This window comes from Rhinopithecus roxellana, chromosome 7 (genome assembly GCF_007565055.1).
Source record: "Rhinopithecus roxellana isolate Shanxi Qingling chromosome 7, ASM756505v1, whole genome shotgun sequence".
In the NCBI taxonomy this organism is placed as follows: Eukaryota; Metazoa; Chordata; class Mammalia; order Primates; family Cercopithecidae; genus Rhinopithecus; species Rhinopithecus roxellana.
Window position 1 is genome coordinate 68,122,106 of NC_044555.1, and position 22,990 is coordinate 68,145,095.

Consider the following 22,990-nt stretch of genomic DNA (forward strand, 5'->3'; position numbering starts at 1 on the left):
GTATTTGTTGAATGAATGAGCTATTTTGGTACCTGCTGTGTGTCAGGCACTTTACAAACATTAATTCGTTTAATCTTCAAAACAACCCTGTGAATTAGTGTGATTGTTATTCCCATTTTATAGATGAGGCACTGGGAGGTGACTTGACTTGCCCAAGGTCACAGGGCTTAGGAAGAAACAGAGCTGGAACTGGAACTTGACTCCTGACTTATGCTGGCCCTCCTAAACACATTGCTCCTAAGTGCTCATTCAGGCAGGTTTTTGTGTGTGTGTGTGTGTTTTTTTTTTTTTTTTTTTTTTTGGAGACGGAGTCTCACACTGTCGCCCGGGATGGAGTGCAATGGCACAATCTCGGCTCACTGCAACCTCCACCTCCCAGGTTCAAGCCATTCTCCTGCCTCAGACTCCCAAGTAGCTGGGATTGCAGGCATGCACCACCATGCCCAGCTAATTTTTGTATTTTTAGTAGAGACGGGGTTTCACTATGTTGACCAGGCTAGTCTTGAACTCCTGACCTTGTAATCCGCCCACCTCAGCTTCCCAAAGTGCTGGGATTACAGGCGTGAGCCACCTCACCCGGCCGAGGCAGGGTCTTCGTTGAGAAAGGCCGGGGCTCTGTCCTTCCGTGTGCTGCTTTACATGGCTGACTTAGACTTCCCCAGAAAGGAATTGAAGCAATTCTGGTGGCCTCTCAGCTGGGGTTGTTAAACACCCTGGTTGTTCCACCTTTTCATTCTTATTTATTAAAAACTCCACAGAATTAGAGAAGTTCTTCAGAAAGCAAAGCAGAGTTCTCTGCTCAATGAGAAAGTCACCCCATTCCAGTAGGAGATGCAGCCAGAACCCACAGGACGGAGCATCCCCGCAAGGATGCCGGGAACAGAGGGGTGAAGTGCTTTCCTCTGGTCCCGTGTTTCCTCCACCAACTTCTTAGTTGCCTAGATTCTTGCTACTTAAAGTGAGGTATGAAGACCAGCAGCAGCAGCAGCAACAGCACCTACGAGAGTGTTAAGAATATAGAATCTCAGCACACACACCCCCACTCCACCTACTGCGCCAGAACCCATGTTTTAACAACATCCCCAGGGGATCTGGTGATTCATATGCACAAAGTTTGAGAAGCACTGGCCTAGAGGACAGCCTCTGAGAATGACCTCCTCATCACCAGACTGGGAGCTCCCTAAGGACAGGGACTGTATCTCGTTGTGTCCTCAAGGCCCCCTGCACAGTACCAGCCACCTAGTAAGTACTCAGTCATGTTTCTTGAATGAGTAAATTTATGAAGGAATCTAGTCACATACAGCCAGCTTAGGCACAGATAGAATCATTTACTATGCATGTTGTGCAGCCCTGTCCCCTGCCGTGACCCCCTCCAGCAAGCTTTCCAACAAAGAGGCCCAACCCCAGCCCCGGGACTCTCCTCCTGGCCTACGGTCTTGTGAGGGAGGCCCAGCAACAGGGAGTTGGTTTCTGTAGGCCCTAGACTTTGGACAGGATGCTGAACGGCTTGTCCCCTCCCTGTTTCTTCCATCCTCCCACCAAAAAAAAAAAAAAAAAAAAAAAACCCAAGGAGGAATTTCTGAGGTGCCCACACTGTTGATTGCTCTCTTTACTGAGGCCATGGCCTCCTCAGCACACATGGCCACCACAGTCCCTGTCCCACATCTCAAATTGCCCCCTGGAAATCCGAGTTCCTCCCAAAGTGCAGAAGGTGCTGTCAGGTGCTGGCTACCAAGCCCTTGCTGCATGTGGAACCAAAATAAACCCCTGTTGATATGGAAACGGGTTGAATTATTTTAAGAAAAAAAAAAATTGCTCCTTCATTAAATCGTGTTGTTATGGCAACTGGAATTAGGAAAGTAACTTGGCCATGGGAGGTTATGTGCAATGTTTTGGGACCAAGAATTTTCAGAATAGTGGAAAACAGTTTGTGAGTACATCTCCCTGCCCCCAACTCTGCCCGGAAAAGGAGGGTGAAGGCCAGTTGAGCATCCAGCCACCTTACCTGGGTGGACTTGTGCAGGGTGGCTGGGGGCTGCTCTCAGGGGCCGAGCTGCGGTTGTGTAGGCTGAGGCCATAAAGGATTATGTGGGAAAGATAGCTAACTGGGCAGAGGATGTCCAGACCACAGGTCCAGCCTGTCTGGGTGTACAAGTAGTCCTCCACTCTGCTGCAAAAAGAGTGTCCCAAATTCCTGGAATTAAGGAAAGGTGGGAGGCTTAAATAACCACAATAGTTACTCTTTATTGTGTCTTTACGGTGAGCCAGGCACTGAGCTAAGAAGTACTGGACACACTCATAGCAACCCTGTGAGACATTATTATTATCTCAGTTTTGCAAATACAGACTGAGTCTTAGCTCAATGAAGAGACTTGTCCAAAGTCCCACAGTAAGTAAGTATAAGGTAAATTTAAAAATTGCAGCCGTAGCAGCAGCAGCAGCAGCAGTTCCGTAGTAGCATTTTAGCAGCAGGGAGGGGCTACACAACCCCTTGACATACTCACACTCAGTCCTCCTCAGAAGCAGGAGTGGATACTTGCAAAGACAGTTGGCTGAAGTGAGATTCACTCATTTATTCATTCAACATGCATTTAATGACCACTTGCCATGTGCCAAGCACTGTGGATATGCTGGTGACCAAGACAGACAAGGTCCTTGACCTCAGGGAGCTTACAGTCCAGGATAGGGCAAACAGACAGTCATCAATGAAACCACTTACCAAGAAAAGCTTCAAGTAGTGGCAAGTGCTATGAAGAAAAGCAAGCAGAGTGATGTGGCTAGGGTGACTAGGATCAGGACACCATAGCAAGATCAGAGGTCTATCTGAAGAGGTGATATTTGAGCAGAGACCCAAATGAAGGAAGGAAGCAAGCCATATGAAAATCAGGGAAAAGAGTGTTCCAGGCAGAGGGAACAGCCAGTTCAAAGGTCTTGAAGTAGGAATGGACCTGGCATGTTTGAGGAGCAGCAAGAAGGCCCCTGTGATAAGAAAAGAGCCAGCAAGCAGGGAGGGGCAGAGGCCAGATCATTTAAGCCTTATAGATCATGGTAAGGACTTTGCATTTTAGTCCTGTGTGATGAGAATCTATGGGAAGATGTGCTGGGGAGCAACGGGATGTGACTTACTTCTTTCTTTACTAATAGCTTTCTTGAGAAAGCTCACATATCATGCAATTCACCCATTTAAAGCATACAATTCAGTGACTCTTAGAATGTTCCCAGATATGCACAACCGTCACCATTTAATTCCAGAACATTTTTATTATGCCAAAAAGGAGACCTCTTTCCCATTAGCAGTCACTTTCCACTTTTGCCAACCCCTACCTCTCCCCAGCCACTAGTAACCACTAATCAACTTTCTGTTTCGATGGATTCGCCTAATCTGGATATATCACAGAAATGGAGTCATATAATGTGTGGCCTTTTGTTACTGGTTTCTTTCACTTAGTGTAATGTTTACAAGGTTCATCCATGTTGTAGCTTGGATCAGAACTTCATTCCTTTTTTTTCCTTTGAGGCGCAGTCTCATTCTGTCACCCAGGCTGGAGTGCAATGGCGGGATCTCGGCTTACTGCAACCTCCACCTCCTGGGTTCAAGCGATTCTCCTGCCTCAGCCTCCAAAGTGTCTGGGATTACAGGCTTCTGAGTCTTCACTTTCCCATTCTCATAGGGAGGCTGAACATGGCTGGCAGAAAATAGTTATTGTGGTAACGAGAGAGAGTTGAAGTAAACCACAAAACAGTGTTTACAGTATGATACCATTTTTGTTTGGCATAGGAAAATTTCTGGAAAGATATACCCAAGATATCAGCCGTGGTTGCCTCTGGTGTGTAGGATTATGAATGTTCTTTTCCTCTTTCTGTTTGTATGTTCTGATTTTTAACTATAATAAGCATGTTTCGCTTTTGTGATAAGAACAAAAAAGAAAAGCATAACAGAAAAGCATTACAATTTTTAAAAGAGGGAATTGCCTAGAAGCCATTAGCAAGCAAAGGGAGCGGGAAAGGTAGCAGCAGCCTCCTCTCTGGAGCAGGCTTCTGAGCCATGCCCCAGCCCACGGGACAGCATGTGTCAATGCGCCTCTCAAACTGCAAAGGGCCCTTCCTGCCAGAGGAGGTTGGAAGCCCCAGGAAGCCGACCTTGAGGCAGAGATTAGTGTGCAGGAAGTTTGTTAGGGAGGCTCTTGGGATCCACAACTGTAGAAAGTGGGTGAGGAGGCAGGATTATGCAGAGGGGGTAACGTAAACTGCAACAAAGGCCACAGTCAATCCAAAGGGGAAGCTCTGGATCTGAGAAAGCCCCACAGAGCTGCCCTAAGTTGAGGTGAGGGAGCCACCTTGGCAAGATGTGACATTGGACAAGGTAATCCCCAAAGAGGGCTAACAACAAAATGCCTTCTGGCAGCTCGGCCAACATTTAAGAGAATAAGTCATTTATGCCTGAGGTGGAACCTTGGCAGCACATCACAGTGTCCACTATAAGAGGACTGTTTGGCAGAGGTGACCTCCATAAAGGCAAGTCAATAGGCAGATACGACGGGAATTTGGGAAGAGGAAGAACTCATCTTTGAACTCAGAAACCTGGCTTCATCTTCCATTCTGAGCTCTGATCTCCATTCCTGATTTGTCTTCTCAGGCAGTGACTTTTGAAGAAGCGATAGGCCAATTTATGATTCTTTAATTGCTCTGGAATGCAGACAGGGTGGAAGTATTATTGGCCTCATTTTGTCGATATAGAAAGCTAAGTTCAGAGGGAACACACAGCGAGGTTGTGATGAGGCAGAGTCTCAAAGCCAGGTCTGTCCAACTCCATGCCCCAACTTCTTTCCCTGTTAACACAGCTGCCCAAACTTTCAAGCAATTTGGGTTGTGGTCAGATGGATAAATCCGTTCCTCCTCGTTAACACTGAACCAGTTTGTTCTCCATGTCCAGCAATCAATTTTCAGATGAGCTAGTCCCAATCCTGCAGATTACAAAGTCAAATTTGACTCAGTTGATGCAACCTAAAGGGCCCCTTACGATCCTGAAAAGCTGCTGTGTTTGGAGGAAGGCAGAGCTTCCTCCCACCAAGGACAATCCTGAACCTCCCCAAGTTTGGGGGGGCAGAGGGCATGAGAGGCTGCAGGCAGACTGACTGAGTTAATCCTGAGTTAATCTTATTAACCTATGAGATCAATTGGCTACAGGCGCCAGGCAAGTGACAGCACAGGCATTAATTCAGCAGTGGCCGGGGCAGCCTGACAGCCAGGGACTGATTTATCAGGCCTTTTAATGGATAGGATTGCATTTAGCTAATTGAGTCTGGGGCTGGCATGGATAAGACAACCCCCTTGTGATATGCAACTGCTCAGTGGACGTCCTGATTGTTGGGGGAAGGGTGACAGAAGGAAATAAGAAGGCAGATGACAAGGAATGCTCCCTTCCTGGCCACTGTAAGGGCTGGTGTTGGGTTCCAGGTATCTCTAACATGTGAACCACTAGTGTAGTGTAGGGCAGTGATTCTCAAAATGTGATCTTTGCACCAGCAGCATCCCTTGGGAACTTGTTAGAAATGCAAATTCCTGGGCCCTCCCCAGACCTCCTCAATTTGAATGTCTAGGAGTGGGATGCAGCAATTCCTGTTTTATCAGGCTCTCCAAAGAATTCTGATGCACGCACTCAAGCTCAAGACCCCCTAAAGGAGTTATGAGTGCAAACTCTAGTACCAGGCAGCCTGGGTTATAGTAGCTGTGATCTCAGACAAGCCATCTAACCTCTCAGTGTCTCAATTTCTTCATCTGTGAAATGAGGAAAATAATAGTACCTGCTTCATAGGGCTGTCATGAAGATTAAATTTGTCAAGTGCCTAGAGCAATGCCTGTAGTAAGGGCTATATATATATAAATGTTAACAACTGTTATCGTTGGAAATAATGGAGCCTGGGACTTCTGTCTGCTCCCTCAGTATGACAGTAATTCTAACTGGATCATAAAGTTTCCTGTGATTTAATAAGTAAAAAAAAAAAATGGCACAAAATTGTATCTTTACTGCAATTGTACTTATGTAAAAATACTTATGCACATGGACAAGGTGAAATTATGGATGGTTTCTTTCTCTAATCACAAGCTTTTGAAATGTGGTTAAACATAATAGATCTTTGAGGTCCAAATATTAAATAAATTCAGATGGACAAGAATAACATATTGAATCACAAGGTAAGCAATGGACAGAGTTGAAGTAGAGACTACTACAGAGGACTCATGATAAAAGACTGCGTCCGTGGGTCCCCACTCCACTCAGGGGCAGGGGCGTGGTTCTGGGCTCATCAGGTTACACTGGAGCAAAATGAAGCTCAAGATTCCTCAAGGTTAGAAGGGAGGAGACGTGAGCAAGAGTGTGGTCCACCTGAGGATGCTTAATAACAGTAGCAAGGATGGCTGGCCCCAGTGAGGACAGCTAGGGGGTGCTCACGGGGTCTGGGCAATGGATTCATCCTCAGGGAGGGAGGAAGAGTCCAGCTGAGAACGAGGGTGGTCTTGGAAGCTGAGAGACTTGGCTAGCTGTTGTGGGAAAGTCTGACCATTTTTTGAGAGCGCCAACTAAATCTCCATCTGTAAAGGATAAGTACAACTAGTCAGTGAGTTTTTATCTCCATTTTGCCACCTACATATCTATAGGTACCAGGGTCCTACAGATTGGGCTGTGAAATCCTGGCATAGGGCCAGGAAAGCTGATTTCAAGATTAAGATTCAGGTCAAATGATTGGGGTGGGCATGTGGTGAGCTTGAAACTCCAACCATGCATGCTACTCTCAGCCCCATTTTCCCCTTTAAACTAGAACAAAGACACTCTAGTAAGAGTTTACTGAGGTCTGAGTATGGGGCTTGTCTCTATAGTATATATCTTTGCATCCCAGTAACCAGTTTACTTTTAAATGGTAGCATATCTGTTGATACATAGTCACTATAGGATCTAGTATGATGCACTAGAATTTCTGCAGTTTATCACAGCTGCCTTGATCACATTTTGTGGCCATCCTTTTGATGCTTGAGTGTGATACTGTGGTATGTTTCTGACTTACCAAGGTTCTTTTCTGATAACAACTTTATTAAGACAAAAACATATGCAAACCACACAATTCACCCATTTGAAGCATACAATTCACTGGGTTTTAATATATTCAGAGTTGCACAACCATCACCACAATCCATTTTAGAACGTTTTTTCATCCCAGAGAGAAACTCTACCCATTATCAGTCACTCCCCATTTCCCCTCAATCCCCTCCCCAGCCCTAGGCAACCACTAATCGACTTTGTGTCTTAATGGATCTGCCTATTCTGGACATGCCACAGGATCAAATTACTGACTATGTGGCCTTTTGTGACTGGCTTCTTTCACATAACATGATGTTTCAAGGTCCATCCATGTTATAGCATGCATCAGTACTTCATTCCTTTCTGTGACTGGATAATTCCATTGTATGGATAGACCACATTTTTATTTATTTATTTATTTGAGTTTCCATTCACCAGTTGATGGACATTTTGATTGCTTCCACTTGTTGGATATGGTGAATAATGCAGCTATGAACATTCATGTTCAAGTTTTTGTGTGGACATAGGTTTCCAATTTTCTCGGGTACATACCTAGGAGTGGAAGTGCTGGGCCAAATGGTAACTCTGTGTTTAACATTTTGAGGAACTGCCAGACTGTTTTCCATCACATTACATTCCCACCAGCAATGTATTAACACAAGGGTACCACTTCCTCCACATCCGCACCAACATTTGTTTGACTTTTTTATTATAGCCATCCTAGTGGGTGTGAAATGGGATCTCATTGTGGTTTTTATCAGCATTTCCCTAATAACTAATAACTAATGATGTCGAGCATCATTTCATGTGTTTGTTGGCCATTACTATATAATAAAAAGATTATATAGTGCTATCTTTTGAGAAATGTCTGTTCAGATCCTTTGCCCATTTTGATTTGGATTATTTGTCTTTCTTTTTTTTTATTATACTTTAAGTTCTAGGGTACATGTGCGTAACGTGCAGGTTTGTTACATATGTATACTTGTGCCTTGTTGGTGTGCTGCACCCATCAACTCGTCAGCACCCATCAACTCGTCATTTACATCAGGTATAACTCCCAATGCAATCCCTCCCCCCTTCCCCTTATCCGTGATAGGCCCCGGTGTGTGATGTTCCCCTTCCCGAGTCCAAGTGATCTCATTGTTTAGTTCCCACCTATGAGTGAGAGCATACGGTGTTCGGTTTTCTGTTCTTGCGATAGTTTGCTGAGAATGATGGTTTCCAGCTGCATCCATGTCCCTACAAAGGACACAAACTCATCCTTTTTTATGGCTGCATAGTATTCCATGGTGTATATGTGCCACATTTTCTTTTTTTTTTTTTTTTTTTTATTATACTTTAAGTTCTAGGGTACATGTGCATAACGTGCAGGTTTGTTACATATGTATACTTGTGCCATGTTGGTGTGCTGCACCCATCAACTCGTCAGCACCCATCAATTCATCATTTATATCTTGTATAACTCCCCAATGCAATCCCTCCCTCCTCCCCCCTCCCCCTCCCCATGATAGGCCCCAGTGCGTGATGTTCCCCTTCCCGAGTCCAAGTGATCTCATTGTTCAGTTCCCACCTATGAGTGAGAACATGCGGTGTTTGGTTTTCTGTTCTTGTGATAGTTTGCTAAGAATGATGGTTTCCAGCTGCATCCATGTCCCTACAAAGGACGCAAACTCATCCTTTTTTATGGCTGCATAGTATTCCATGGTGTATATGTGCCACATTTTCTTAATCCAGTCTGTCACTGATGGACATTTGGGTTGATTCCAAGTCGTTGCTATTGTGAATAGTGCTGCAGTAAACATACGTGTGCGTGTGTCTTTACAGCAGCATGATTTATAATCCTTTGGGTATATCCCCAGTAATGGGATGGCTGGGTCATATGGTACTTCTAGTTCTAGATCCTTGAGGAATCGCCATACTGTTTTCCATAATGGTTGAACTAGTTTACAATCCCACCAACAGTGTAAAAGTGTTCCTATTTCTCCACATCCTCTCCAGCACCTGTTGTTTCCTGACTTTTTAATGATGGCCATTCTAACTGGTGTGAGATGGTATCTCATTGTGGTTTTGATTTGCATTTCTCTGATGGCCAGTGATGATGAGCATTTTTTCATGTGTCTGTTGGCTGTATGAATGTCTTCTTTTGAGAAATATCTGTTCATATCCTTTGCCCACTTTTTGATGGGGTTGTTTGTTTTTTTCTTGTAAATTTGTTTGAGTTCTTTGTAGGTTCTGGATATTAGCCCTTTGTCTGATGAGTAGATTGTTGTAAGATATTTTTATATGTTCGGACATAAGTCTCTTATCAAACATATGATGTGCAAATATTTTCTCTTATTTTGTAGGCTGCCTTTTCACTTTTTTCTTGAGATAGAGTCTCTGTCACCCAGGCTGGAGTGTAGTGGGACCATCATGGCTCACCGTAGCCTCGAACTCCTGGGCTCAAGCAATTCTCTGCCTCAGCCTCCCAAGTAGCTGGTACTACAGGTTCACATCACCATGCCCAGCTAATTTTGTCTTCCTCTTGTAGAGATAGGGTCTTGCTATGTTGATCAGGCTGGTTTCAGATTCCTGGCCTCGAGTGATCCTCCCACATCAGCCTCCCAAAGTGTTAGGATTACAGGCATCAGCCACCGTGCCTGGTTTCTTTACACTTTCTTGAAGGCATTATTTGTGACACAAAGGTTTTTAATTTTGATGAAGTCAAATTTCTGTTTTTCTCTTTTGTTACTTGCACTACTAATGTCATATCTAAGAAACCACTGCCTAATCTAAGGCCTTAAAGATTTATACCTGTGTTTCCTTCTACGTTTTATAGTTTTAGTCATTACATGTGGGTCTTTGACCCATTTTGAGTTTAATTTTGTATATATATGAGAATGAATTCCAACTTCATTCTTTGGCATTTGGATATTCAGTTGTCCTAGCGCCACTTACTGAAAAGACTATTCTTTTCATCATTGAATGGAATTGGCACCCTCGCCAAAAATCAATCAGCCATAGATGTATGGATTTATTTCAGGACTCTCAATTTCTTTCCACTGATCTATATGTCTATCCTTATGTTAGCAACACACTGTTTTGATTACTATAGCTTTGTATAAAGTTTGACATTGGGAAGTGTGAGTCCTCCAACTCTGTTCTTTTTAAACATTGCTTTAACTGTTCCGGGTCCCCTTAATTTCCATATGGATTTTAGGATCAGGTGGTCAATTTCTACAAAGAAAGTGGAATTTTGATAGGCATTGCATTGAATCTGTAGATCAATTTGAGGAATATTGCCATCTTAACAATATTAAGTATTTTGATCCATGAACATGTCTTTCCATTTGTTTCCACCTTTAATTTTTTATCATGTTTCTTGGTTTTTAGCATACAAGTTTCACGCCGCTTTTGTTAAATTTATTGTTATGCATTTTATTCTTTTGATGATATTGTAAATGGAATTGTTTTCTTAATTTCATTGCAGGTTGTTCATTGCAAGCATATAGAAATACAATTTTAAAATTGATTTCATGGCCTTGCAACCATGTTGAACACAATTATTAGTTCTAATAGTTTTTTAGTGAATTCCTTAGGATTTTCTATGTACAAGATTATGTCATCTCTGCAAATATAGGTTACTTCTCCCTTCTAATCCATATGCCTTTTATTTCTCTTTCTTGTCTGATTGCTCTAGCTAGAACCCCCAGTACAATGTTGGACAGAAGTAGGGAAAGTGGATACTCTTGTCTTGTTCCTGATCTTAGGGGAAAAGCATCCAGTATTTCACCTTTAACTGTGATGTTATTGTTGGTTTTTTATAGATGCCCTTTGTCAGGTGACAGAAGTTCCCTTTTATTCCTAGTTTGTTGAGGGTTTTTATCATGAAAGAGTATTGGATTTTATCAAATCATTTTTAGTCTATCGATATGGTGTATTACATTAATTGATTTTCAAATGTTAACACAAACTTGCATTCCCAGGATAAATCCCACTTGGTCATCGTGTATGATCCTTTTTATATGTTGCTGGATTTGGTTTGCTAATATTTTGTTGGGGGTTTTTGCATCTATACTCATAAGAGATGTTGGTCTGTAGTTTTGTTGTGATGTTTTTGTCAGTTTGGGTATCAGGGTAATCCAGGCCTCATAGAATGAGTTGAGAAGTATTACCTCCCCATATAGTTTGTGAAGAATTGGCATTAATTCTTCTTTAAATGTTTGGAAGAATTCACCAATGAAGTCATTTATGTCTGGGCTTTTCTTTGTCAGCACTTTTGATTACTACTAATTCAATCTCTTTGCTTGTTATTTGTTTATTTGGGGTTTTGATTTATTGTCCAGTCATCTTCAATAGTTTGTGTCTTTCTAGGAATTTAAGCATTTCATTTAAGTTGTCTAATTTAGTGTCATACAGTTGTTCATAGTATTCCTTTACAATCCATTTTGTTTCTCTAAAGGTAATTATAATGTCCCCTCATTTACTTATGATTTTTGTAATTGGGATCTTCTCTCTTTGATTTTTGGTCAATCTAGCTAACCAAATTTCTTTTGAATTCCCGTTTGGCCCTCCACCTCCTTCTGCCTATATTTGAGCGTCTTGGCCAACCTAAGAACATACATATATGTCTTTTACAGTCAAGAAAATGAGTCTTTTCTACCCTCCTGCATGTGGAGCTTTCAGCCTGAACCCCCAAAGCAAATTGTTATGTCTCCTCAGCTAACTGAGGCAGATTCATTCTGAACCAGCTTCTTTATTAGCCAGTGGCTATGGTGCATAAGGCTGTCAAAATTCTACCCTCTCACTGTGGAAATTAAGCTGCAGCCCTTTTAGTATATGGCCATCAGCCAAGTGTTGCTCATTTCTGACTAAATATGAGGGCCTGGGGAAGAACAGAAGGCAGCAGGCCCTGGCTAGCTGGGACCCCCACGCAAGGCATTGTGGATACGCCTGGGGCCTGCTTTTCATGAGTGCCACTCGCTTTGGGTCTTGAATGGGAACAGAGGCAAGTTAGAAAAGCAGAGGCCTGCTCCTGTTCGGACCATATGTCTCCTTGGTCACGGCGCCCAGGACTGTGCTTCCCTATTTGGCAGGGACTCAGCCGACAGATGGTAAAGTCAGGAAGTCTGGAAAAAGCATTGGGGATTTGTGCAAGTGCTGATTCTGGCTAGTGTTTTGGGGTCCCTGGCCCAGTTGGTCACCTTTCCCCTTCCCTCTGCAAGCCCTAAGCCTGGCTAGTGTGCTAGTGTGGAAGCATTCATTAGTTCGGAAGATGTCTCAGAGCCACATGTCCACTTAAAGATTATTTCCAGACTAATGAAAAATCTGTGTGTGCAAGCAGGTCCCCATTTTAAAATGGAGCAAAGCCCACCAACATTTCCATGGTAAGGAAATGGCAACAAATCAACTCTTTGGGATGAGTGCGTGGTGAGCTTGAAACTCAAACCAAGTGTGACCGCCTCAACCCCACCCTGGGCTGCTGACTCAGGACCAAGAGGAAGAGGGAGCTGCCAGACTTCACAATTTCTGTAAACAGTTCTTGAAAAAGGAACCACACACTTGTCTTTCTGCCAGCCCCCAGCTTGTCCCCATAGCTGACAGCGCTGCCATTGTCTTTTCTCTGACACCCTAGGTCAGGGCTTCTTAACTTGAGCTCCATGGACCTCCAAGGGGTATGTGGAGAGAATTTAGAGGGTCTACAAACTTGGATGGGAAGATTATTTGATCTTTTCTCCACGAACCTCAAACAACAATTTAGCATTTTCTCAAATTAGGAATGTAGGTGACAAACCACAGTAGTATTAGCGGTATCTGTGATTTATCACCAACAGAAATCACAAATATTTTCATATCACATTACAGTTGTAAGTATCTCAAAAAATCATTTGTGTTCATCACCACTTCAACATTTCTAATCTATAGAATTGCCACTAAATATTATGATTAAATGCATTATGAAAGTAGTAACACAACTAGATCACAAAATTTAAAAATATTTTTCTAACCATTTCGGTATGATTGTTTGTCTTTGTGATTCTATGTATTTTATTTTATGCACGTGAAAACATTATTCTGAGAAGGGGTCCGGAGGTTTCACCAAACTGTCAAAAAGGTCCATGATCTAAAAAAGACCAAGACCCTGTCCTGGATCTTGGAACTCTCCTGCTCCATGGGCCTTACTTCTGATCCACAGAACTTTGCCTATCTTACTGGAGGGGTCAAAAGCACTTGCATGTTAGTGCTGTGACACTGGACAGGAAAAACTTTCTATGCCTAGTTTCTTAATCTGCAAAAGGGGGAATAATGACACTACCTACCGTATAGGGTTGTGATGATTAAATGGGTTAAGAAATGTAAATCACTTAATGCCCAATACATGGTAAGCACTATTAGTTATTTTTGTTGTTATTGCTGGTTTATATCAATCATCTCATTAATATATGCTATTATTATCTCAATTTTCAGAAAAAGGAAACTGGGGCTTAGAGAAGTGAAATGACCAAGTCAAGGGAACACAGAAAGGGAGTGGCAGAGCCAGGGTTCAAAGCCAGGTCTATGTGACTCTCAAGCCCAGTAGAGGTCACTCTTTAGCACACTACTGAGAGGAGGTGATGGCCCTAAGAGAAATGGAAGCCATCAATGGAGTGCTCGCTGGGAAGGAACAAGCAGCTCTGCAAGCTCCTGCTTTGCTTCCTCTGCTTGTCCCTACTGTCCACACCTCCAACCTTATCTGGGGGACTCCCAGCTCCACGTGCATACCACCAGCCCTCAGCCAGGTCTCAGGGGGCCAGTCCTCCTTCCAAAGGCCATTGCCAATGCAGCCTTCATCTGCAAAGAGGACAAGTCCATGTTCTCCCACTGAACCACAGTCTTGCAGTAACAAACTCACTTTAGAGTCATGGACCAGCCTCTGCTCCCAAGTGGATCTCAAGCCTCACAGGCCAGTGGGGTCGGGATTAGAGGGCCTGAGGGGAAACTCAGAAGGGCAGGGGCTTGTCTGGGGAGTGGAGGCAGTTTCGTGGAGGAAGTGGTCTTGGAACTGAGGAGAAGATTGATTGCCAGTTGGAGTGAGGCCAGGAGTGTTCATGAGTTTTTAAGGGAGAGGGAATGGAGTGTGCAAAGGTCCAGAGGCATGCAAGGGCCTGGTAGATACAGAGAAGCAGGAAGTAATTCAAGATGTCTGGAATTTGGGCTGAGTAGAAGAGGAAAGAAGGATAGCATAGGCAGATTAGGTGGCATAGATAATTAATGAGCAGATAGGAAAGAAAATGCCAAAATTAGGTCTACAACTCTTCCCACGAGGAAGGAGAGCCATTGAGGGGTTTTGTACAGGAGCAGCAAGGCCAGGTGTGTGAATTCAAAGGCCCATGGCCCCCACCCCCAGGCATGTTGAAGGTGGACCTATTAGAACAGGCAGAGACTAGAGCCTGCTTCAGTAGCCCAGGTGAGAGAGGAGGAAGGGCTGAACTGTGGGTGGAGAGGTCATGAATTTGAGGACACTCTTTCTGGCAAGCCTCAGCCAACAGGCCTCATCTGTATGATGTAAGAGGTGAAGGAGACCACAGTCACTGGGGGCACTTGCCCTTCTCTAGCTTGGTCGTGTGAGGAGATCCTACAAGGCAAGGTTTCTCCAGGCCGTGGGACCTTTGCCATGAGTTCACCTGCTGACACCTTCCATTTTAGCCTCTTTCTCACCTGAACAGCCCACTGCAAGAGCAGAATAAAAAGCCCTGGCCCTACTTTCCCACACAAACACACCACCCCCACCCCCCATCAGGAGAGTTGCTGAGGCGAGGGGCCCTGCTCTACCCCATGTGTGGCAGGCAGGAAGGGGAGAGGGGACACAGGGAGCAGGTCAGAGCCTGCTCTCTGTCAAAGGAAATATCCACCCTCCTAAGCCTTTAAGAAACTGTTTTCTTCCAAGTAGGTCCCGCTGTTACCAGGGCAACCGAGAGCCCTGGTATTTGTGTTTCTGTCTTTGGAGTCCCTGGGGAGAAGTGGCCTGCAGAGCTTTCCCTAGTCTGGGCAGGATACAGGAAGTGCTGGCCGGAGGTGGAGCCCACTCCCCACCTCCCATTAAGGGGGTGGTCTCTTGCCTGATTAATGCCTCTCCTTATCCCCTGGAAGAGTCCACCCCCACCCTCAGGAGCCAGTTCTGGTGGTCAAGGGCACAGGCTTTGGCTCCTATGGACCTGGTTTCTCGAGGACAGAATTCTGCACCAACCTTGTGGCACATCTCTCTCAAATGGGTGTCACCTGCTGTCTAAGGCAGGTATCTAGGAGGGGCAAGCTCACATCAGGCCATGGTACCTGCTGAGGGATCGTCACGCATGCTGTGTTTCTTGATCACTTACTTTGTGCTAGAACTGGATCTGTGGGTCGGTTCTTGCTCCAGGGAGCTCTAGGGGAAGGCTCAGAACCAAATTGGCCATTAAATGTCACCTGGGCTAGTTAGTTCCCAAGGCTCTATGCTGCTCTAGGCTAGGCTGTGTTGGATGTTAGAATTGCCTAGGGAGCTTTCTAGATGTAGAAATTCCTGGAGATTCTGTTTCCAACGGCGTGGGTGCAGGTGGGGAGTAGAGGTTAAGAGCACGGGCTCTGGATGTCAAACTGCTGAGGTTCACAGTCAAACTCGGCAAACGGGGCAAGGGACCTCAAGCCACTTGCCTGACTGGTTTCCTCACTTGCAGAATGAATGTGGGGAAGTCACAGCTGTTTCACAGGCAGCAAGATTTTCCTTGCCTTCCTCCATTGGTCAGTGCAGGGGAGGGTTTTTAGGACCCTCGCCATCCTTGTCACCCCTCTACTGCCCCCCTTCCCCTCCTTCCTTCCTTCCTTTTATTCTGATGTTTTCTTACTCCTGGCAAGCCAAAGGGCTTCTGTGAGGTGCGGCTTTGTCCCCTTCCACAGGGCAGCCAGGGCCCCAGGTGGGCCCTGCCCATCTCGAGGATTCCACACTGCTTTTGCAGCAGCCCAGGAAAGCATTGGCGCATCTGACAGCCAGATCAGTCTGTGATTCTGACCAATCTCCTGTCAATTCACATCCTCAGATTTTCATTTTCACAAGCTTCTTCTAAGCCACATCTTCCCCCACTCAGGCTTCTGCAGTTGCTTTTCTGAACCTGACTGCAGGATCTCGGATGAGCCCTGGTAAAGGTAATTTCAGTGCATCTTTCCAGGTTAGGGAGAGTTTTTTGGCCCCTCATTCCCTTTTAGAGGAGATCTTCTAGTCCTCCAAGCTTCGTACCACCTGCAGATGCCCTTAGCAGGCTGCCTCTAGGTCTCCATCCAGTGGCCCATTTATTCACTCACTTCTTTATTTACGTACCAAACTAGAATTGAGATCCTACTGTGTACCAAGTAGTGTGCTGGGCCCCAAGGACTCAACAGTGACTAGACAGATCAAGAAGCCATGGCCTGAGAGGGGATGAGACTCATACCAGAGCCCATATAGAGTCAGCAGCAAGGCTGGACTGGAATCCAGGGTTCTTTTCCCCATTCCCACAGTGCTTCCAGCTTTAGGGTTAGGGCAAGGCTGACTCTGTCTGACTTTTTTCCACCTTCTCTGGCCATAACACAATCTGAGCTCACCTATCACTACTTGTGATGTCATGAGAAATCCCCTGGGTGCTGGAGACCTTGTCAGGCCCCCTGAAGAGTAATGGGTGGTCCCAGCGCTCGCTGATGAAGCCCACGACCCCATAACCCTGTCCCTCCCTAGAAGGGGCAGTCAACCACATACTCAGAACTGCCACCTGGCTGGTTCCCCCAGAGCTTCCAGAGATAGTGCACCTGATGCATGCTTCGTTGCTTTGGCAAAGACCCAGAATCCAGACAGGTTGAGACTTTAAGTTTGTCAGGAGTCTCTGCTGGGAGACAGCAAGCACGGTGTATTTGAGTTAAGAGTGTATATGGGTTTGGGAGTCACGAAGACCTGGAGTCCCCCATATGATCTAATATCTCTGAGATTCAGGTCCCTCTGCTCTAAAAGGAGACAGCATCACCTGCCTCACTGAATTGTGGAGAGAAAATGAAATGATGTTGGTGAAAGTGCCTGGCACATGGTCAGAAACACCATGGTTTCCTCCCTCCCTCCCTTCCTGTTAAAGGGACAAAGCAAATGTGCCTCTGAAAGGGGGTTTGTTTCCCCCACTGGAATCCTGCAAGCTGGCGGCGGGGGGGGGGGGGGGGGGGCGGGTAGGACAGGGCAGAACTAGCAGACCAGCCTGGCCATGTTAGACTGCAGGGCCAGCGGAGTGGGGGCAGAGAGGTGCTAAGTGTCCTCAGAGCTAATGGGCAGCTGCAGGGCTGTGACAGAGCCACTCACCAGCTGTCAACCTTGGGCCAGTGACTTCTAAGCCTCAGCGTCCTCATCTTTAAGATGAGGGTAAGGGTAGTTAGTTATTTCCCCCAGGATCATTATCAGAATGAAATAAGGTAACAGATGTGAAGTGCCTGGCATAGCACTCAAAAGTAGCAGAGGCTTCATGAATGTTACCACCCACTTCCCCTGGAAAAAAAAAAAAAAAAAGTCCAGTTCATGCTGGGAAACTTGGGCAAATCCCAGAATGGGATTCAGTTTCTTCTGACCCCACAGTCTGTGAGGAGCCATGAGATTTTGCTTGGAGGGCCTCTTACGTGGACTGCTCTGGGGACTTGTGATTCATCTTCACCAGCTAACTCACTGGTATCCCATAGCGCCACCTAGTGCCAAAAAGCGGAAGGGCCCTCCCCACCCCACCTGGTCTCTTTCTCTTCCTTCACTCAAAGTCCCATGCATGCCTGTGCATGCCTGTAGGGCTGGGCCACCCATAGTCCCTGGGAGAACGAATGCTGCTTTTCAAGATGCCCAGTGCTTCCACTTCCCTCCCAGCAATTTCTGCCATCCACAAATGCACAGAACTGTAGGCAGGTCCCTTGAGCCACACCAGCCCTTGGTTTCCTTGTCTAAGGATTTCAAGACTTCAGGGTAGGGTTGACTCCGACAGGGGACCTTGGAAGCACCCGATGCCTACTCTGTACCCATCTATGCTTGCTCAATAACAAAGAGACACAATCTTTACACACCCTTTATATTTTTATTGAGGAGAGAAAGCTTTAGCATACAGAGCAGCTTCTTATCTTCACAACACAGTAATGCAACAATAACACATGTATTCCAAACAAGTTTCCTCCCGAGCCTCTGGGAGACCTTGGGCTGCCTTCATACCCCTGCATGCTTCCCCTCCCCCCACCCCTCTTTCAACCCAAGAAAGCTCCCAAAGCCCACAGTTCCTCTTACAGCTCTTATGGCTGTTACATCACAACAAATATTGAAGATCTGGGAAAGGAAGGAAGAGGGTCCAAGGGAAGCCCAAGCCCCTCCTGCCCCCAGAGGGTGGAAACCAGCTCACTGCTCATCTGCTCTGTCCCTGGCTGTGGCTCTGAGGGTTTGGGGTGAGAAGCACCATGGGAACAGGCAGGACCTGTGCTGAAGGGCCCCTGGAAGTGTGGGTTTAAGGCACCCATCCTTCACACTCCTCACAGGGACATGGGGCAGTAGGGCCAGAGTGTCGACCATCAGCAAACAGGGTCCACCACCTCGAAGAATAGCAGGTCCCCTCCTGGAATACGTTCTTGAGGAAATCAGACAAAATCAGCTGAAAAACAGACAAAATTTTCTTTACAAAGTTGTTTACTCCTGCCCTGGTGGGGATGGGGAAAACCAGACGATTGAAAGGTCCAACAAATTAGAAGAATGTTTAAATGAATATTCAGTATGCATGACTGCACAGGTGGCAGCCATTTTAAATCCTGCTGATCAAGACCTGGCAGGATGAGCTCAGGTTTGACAAGACATAGCAAGAACACACTAGAAAGGAAGGCAGCAAAGTGTTAATAGTGCTTGCCTCTGTGTGGTGGGACTCTTAATGTCTGGGGGAGGGGGGAGTTGTCCTTATAGTTTTCTCTATTTTCCAAACTTTCTTTAATGATTATGTATTACTTTTCTCTTTGGAGAGAGGGGACCTTTTAAAAAGGTAGCAACAGGTTATAGGAACCCAAATCCACTGATCCCCAGGCTGAGAAACAAAAGCGCTAATGAAAAGGGCATCTTACCTCCCACTGATGAATAGAGACCTCACCAGAAACCAGTCAGAGGACTGGGTTTCTTTGCGACTCCTCTTCCTCCAGCTCTTTCCTCTTGCCTCCAGGCCCAAGATCCTAAGGTCAGCCTGAGGTTATCGGTCAGACTCCCATGAGGAACAGAGGTTGAATTTACTATGCTTTCTTCCCTTTGGCCACAAACCCTGGCTGCACTTGCTCTGCTGCCAGTCACTGTGCAATAAGTCCAGTGTCCAGGGGCAGTTCAGACCAGCAGTAGATTTGGCTGGCATTTTGTGGCCAGAACTGACATAGTGTGTGTTTTTCACTGCAGAAGCAGTGCTTTCTGGACTCAAGGCAAGCAGCGGGTCTCTTTATAAGGGCACCTGAGTTTGTACCCAGAAGTCCCAGGAGTTCCTAGGAGGCAGCCACCCTCTTAAGCTTTACTGTGTCACTGAAGCACAGCAGCAGGCCAGGGGTTGGCCCCCATATCAGAGACATGAAGGGGTCCCAGCTGTGAGGCCACGGTGGGTGCAGCCTTCCTCTCTCCTCTCAGAACTAAGGGTTCCTTGAAATTGAAGGGAGCTCAGAGCAGGCCATGGGCCCTCTCTCTGTCTGTCCCAGAAGGAATGGCCAATCAGTCCTCCTCTGCAACTCCAAGGATAGAAAGTGTCCTGCAAAGACCTTTGACTGGAGGCTGCAGTCCAAGGCCTAGCAAGGGGAGAAGACCACCATCCCTAAGGAGACAGTCACTCTTTACAATGGCAGAATGCTCGTTGCTGCTTCTTTCTCCTCCTCCTCTCCTTCCTCCTTCTCTTCCCCCAAACCCTAACTGGCTACCCTTTAGGCAACATCAAGGAAAGTGGTGGAGCCTGCAATGTTGGGTGCTGTCCACCAGGGGTGCCCAGGAGGGCAATGTGGTGAGAGGAAAGGGCTCCAGATGTGGCAAGTCAGTCCAAGAGCCCTGATACATGAATCTATGCAAAGGTAGACTCAAGTGCTGTAAGTGGAACCAGCCTGCACAGTCAGTCAAGGGCAAATGTCGGTCAAGTTGTCCATTTGACATGTGGCTTTGCACACTCTCACTGGGCTAGATGTTGGGCCCTCTTCCTGGCCCTCTGCTGGAGGTGTGGCATGAAACGAGTGTAGGCTTCTAGGGACATTTCTGGATACCATCCTGCTCACCATCGATTATATCTAGCAACTGGCCTCATTGGCTTTAGGAGTTCAGGGTAGCCTGTCCTCTTGCTCATTGGGGCAGATCAGTGAGGCATTGGGTGAAGTCCTGGTGGGTCAGTCAGAGAATAAAACTGTAGAACACAGGGTGAAGAAACGTAGGAGAGGTGCGGGTTAGGAACAACCAGAGGGGAAATACAAGAGGGTGACCAGTTCATTTATGGGAACAGGCCCAGAAACTTGCTCTCCAGCTCGTGGCAGGACTGAGCAGAGTACATGCCAAGAGGGCAGCTATTGCTGATCCCTCCTTTCCCAGGTGGCCCTGGTTGAGCACATGTCACTCTCTGGTCATGACTGCAAGATGGTCTGGAATTCTGCAGGTCTTCTTCACGTTCTGCAGGTCTGAAACTCCCTGAAGTCCTGGTCAGCAAATGGGGCAGGTATGGCAGCAATAGCAGGGGTAGGGGATGCAAAAGAAGGGTGTGTTCTGGGTGGCCATCTGGCCCCAGCACTCACACTCGAATTCGGCCACGAGCAGCTCGGTGGCCCCCCTGTCTCGGAGTGAGGCGGAAAAGCACGGGGGGGCGTCTTCGAACTTGGCGTTGCCCTAAGCGACCTGTGCGGCGAATCAGTGGGGGGGAGCTGTAGAATGGTGAATTGGTGCCTGGAAGGCCTTCCAGAAGTGGGACTCGATTCTGGTTCCTCCGTCTGCTAGGCTGTATTATGGGAGGCGATGCACCCAGGAAGTTTTCGGCGTGGTAACCATTTGTGGGGCCAGAAGGCAGGGATGAGGCGTGAACAAAGGTCGGCTCCATCTCCATTAGCTCATCTAGATCATCATCTTGGGCCTCATCCAGTGGCTCCTCCTCCACCTCACCATAGGTCTCCTCAGTCCCTGGCTCCTGCTGTGGCTCCCGCTCTGGTTTCTGGCCCCCATCCTCATCTTCATCTTCTTCATCCTTACTCTCTCCTTCCTCCTCATTCTTGTTCCTTATCTCCTCCTCCTCCTCTTTCTGTTTCATTTCCTCTTCCTCCTCCTCCTTCTCCTCCTCTTCCTTCTTCATTTCTTCCTCCTTCTTCATCTCCTCCTCCTCCTCCTCCTTCATCTCTTGCTGAAAAGCCCTCATGCGATTCCTCTGGTCTTTGGGGTGAAGCCTGTGCCTGCGTGCCTCCTGGTCTTCATCTTCACTGTAGTACTCTTCATCTTCACTTTCTTCCTCATTGGGAGCAAAAGGGAAGAGGATATTTCGAACCCCAGGGAGCGGGATAGGCTTGGGAACGCGCACTTTTCTTTCTATCTCCACACATTCGAGAATCAGCTCGTCCAGGTCGGCCATTTCTGTTGACCATAAGAGCTCTTTGCGGAAGAATTCCGACAGGCCTTTGAGGAACTGGTTTTGGAGGCGGCAGTCATCCCAAGACAAGAATTGGGCCAGGAACTGAAAAGCATCTGCATAGCTGCCGAGGGTACAGTGGCCCTGCTTGAGCTTGCGAATGGCCTTTTTAGCCACACGTGGGGGGATGGGGCCACAGAATTCCTTACGGATTTCATCCAGGAAGCGCGGGAAGTTGGCATGCAAGGGGCTTCCTTCCTGGGTGACCGAGATGGCCCAGTCCTTGGCTTCGCCAGTGAAAAAGGAGATCAGAAAGGCCACCCGCTCGGCGCCCCCGGGAAAATGATCCTCATGGTCGGCTATGAAGGTCTCTAGCTGCATCAGGAATTCAGCCAGGTAGACTGGGTCGCCTGAAAAGGGCTCTATCTCAGGCCACTCCAACGGTGGCAGAGGGGGCTGCGGGGGCGGCTCCTTTGACGCAGGCGGAGGCAGCGCCAGCGGGGGCGGGATGGGCAGCAGAGGGGGGTCAGCGGGCCCGTCGGGGTTGCTGCGATCCTGGATCACGTTAACCAAAAGATCATCCGAGATACAGTCGGGCTCCGCGCGTGGGGGAGGCCGGCACAAGAAGGGCAGTTCTCCCCCGGGAATGGCTTCGATCTCACTGAGCGCGAACTCCAAGTTCTCCTCCGCAAGGACGGGCACTATGGGTACTGGCCAACGGATGTAGCTGGAGACATTGCCCCGCAAGGAATTAACCTCGGCCAGGGCTCTCCCGAGCTGGAGGCCCAAATTGGCATTCTCCCCGCGAAGGGCATTTAATTCTTCGCGCAGGGCCACATTCGCCATGCGGAGGCTGTTGAGATTTCCTGCCGCCTCAGACATCTCGACAAGCCCAGGGGCCCTGGGGCTCCGTGGTGGGGAAAGAGGAACGGGAGCTACAGGCCGCCGGAGGAGGCCGAAATGCGGCGGTGGGGCGCGGGAGGGACCAAAGTGCGGCGGCTGGGCGCGGGACAGGCCGGGCCACACCCACCGGGGCGAGCTCGGAGGGCGGCGCTCTGGGCGGAGGGCCCGGCGGCTCGGCCCAGGGCGCGTTACCTCGTCGCCGGGGCCGGAGAGGGCGGGCGGCGGCACGGGGCCCGGAGGCGCCAGGCGGAAGATGCGGGCGACACGGTGGCGGCGGCGACCGGGCGGGCGGGCAGGGGCGAGCGGAGCGGGAGGGAGCGGACTGCAGCAGGCTCTGTCGAGGAAAAATCTTGCGGTCGCGGATTCCCCGCCTTTTAAGCGCAGCCTCGCACTCCCCCCGCCCCACGCAGGGGCGGGCCTTGGGGAACTGCGGTCGCCC

The 22,990-nt window shown here is 47.5% G+C and overlaps 2 protein-coding genes across 5 annotated transcripts in view; one reads left to right on the forward strand and one right to left on the reverse strand.

Moving 5' to 3' along the window:
- NHSL2 (NHS like 2) overlaps positions 1-22,990 on the forward strand; it is a 70,988-nt gene that overhangs the window by 29,487 nt on the left and 18,511 nt on the right. The gene's annotated exons all lie outside the window — the stretch shown is intronic.
- RTL5 (retrotransposon Gag like 5) lies at positions 18,116-22,969 on the reverse strand. The gene is made up of 2 exons (XM_010374968.2): positions 19,154-22,969; positions 18,116-18,696 (listed from the first exon to the last, which is right to left on the reverse strand). Exon 1 carries the CDS (start codon positions 22,528-22,530, stop codon positions 20,827-20,829), a length of 1,704 nt encoding a protein of 567 aa, XP_010373270.2. The 5' UTR covers positions 22,531-22,969; the 3' UTR covers positions 18,116-18,696; positions 19,154-20,826.

Coding starts and splice junctions, on each gene's coding strand:
- RTL5 (XM_010374968.2), bottom strand. CDS start 22,530: ATGTCTGAGGCGGCAGGAAATCTCAACAGCCTCCGCATGGCGAATGTG.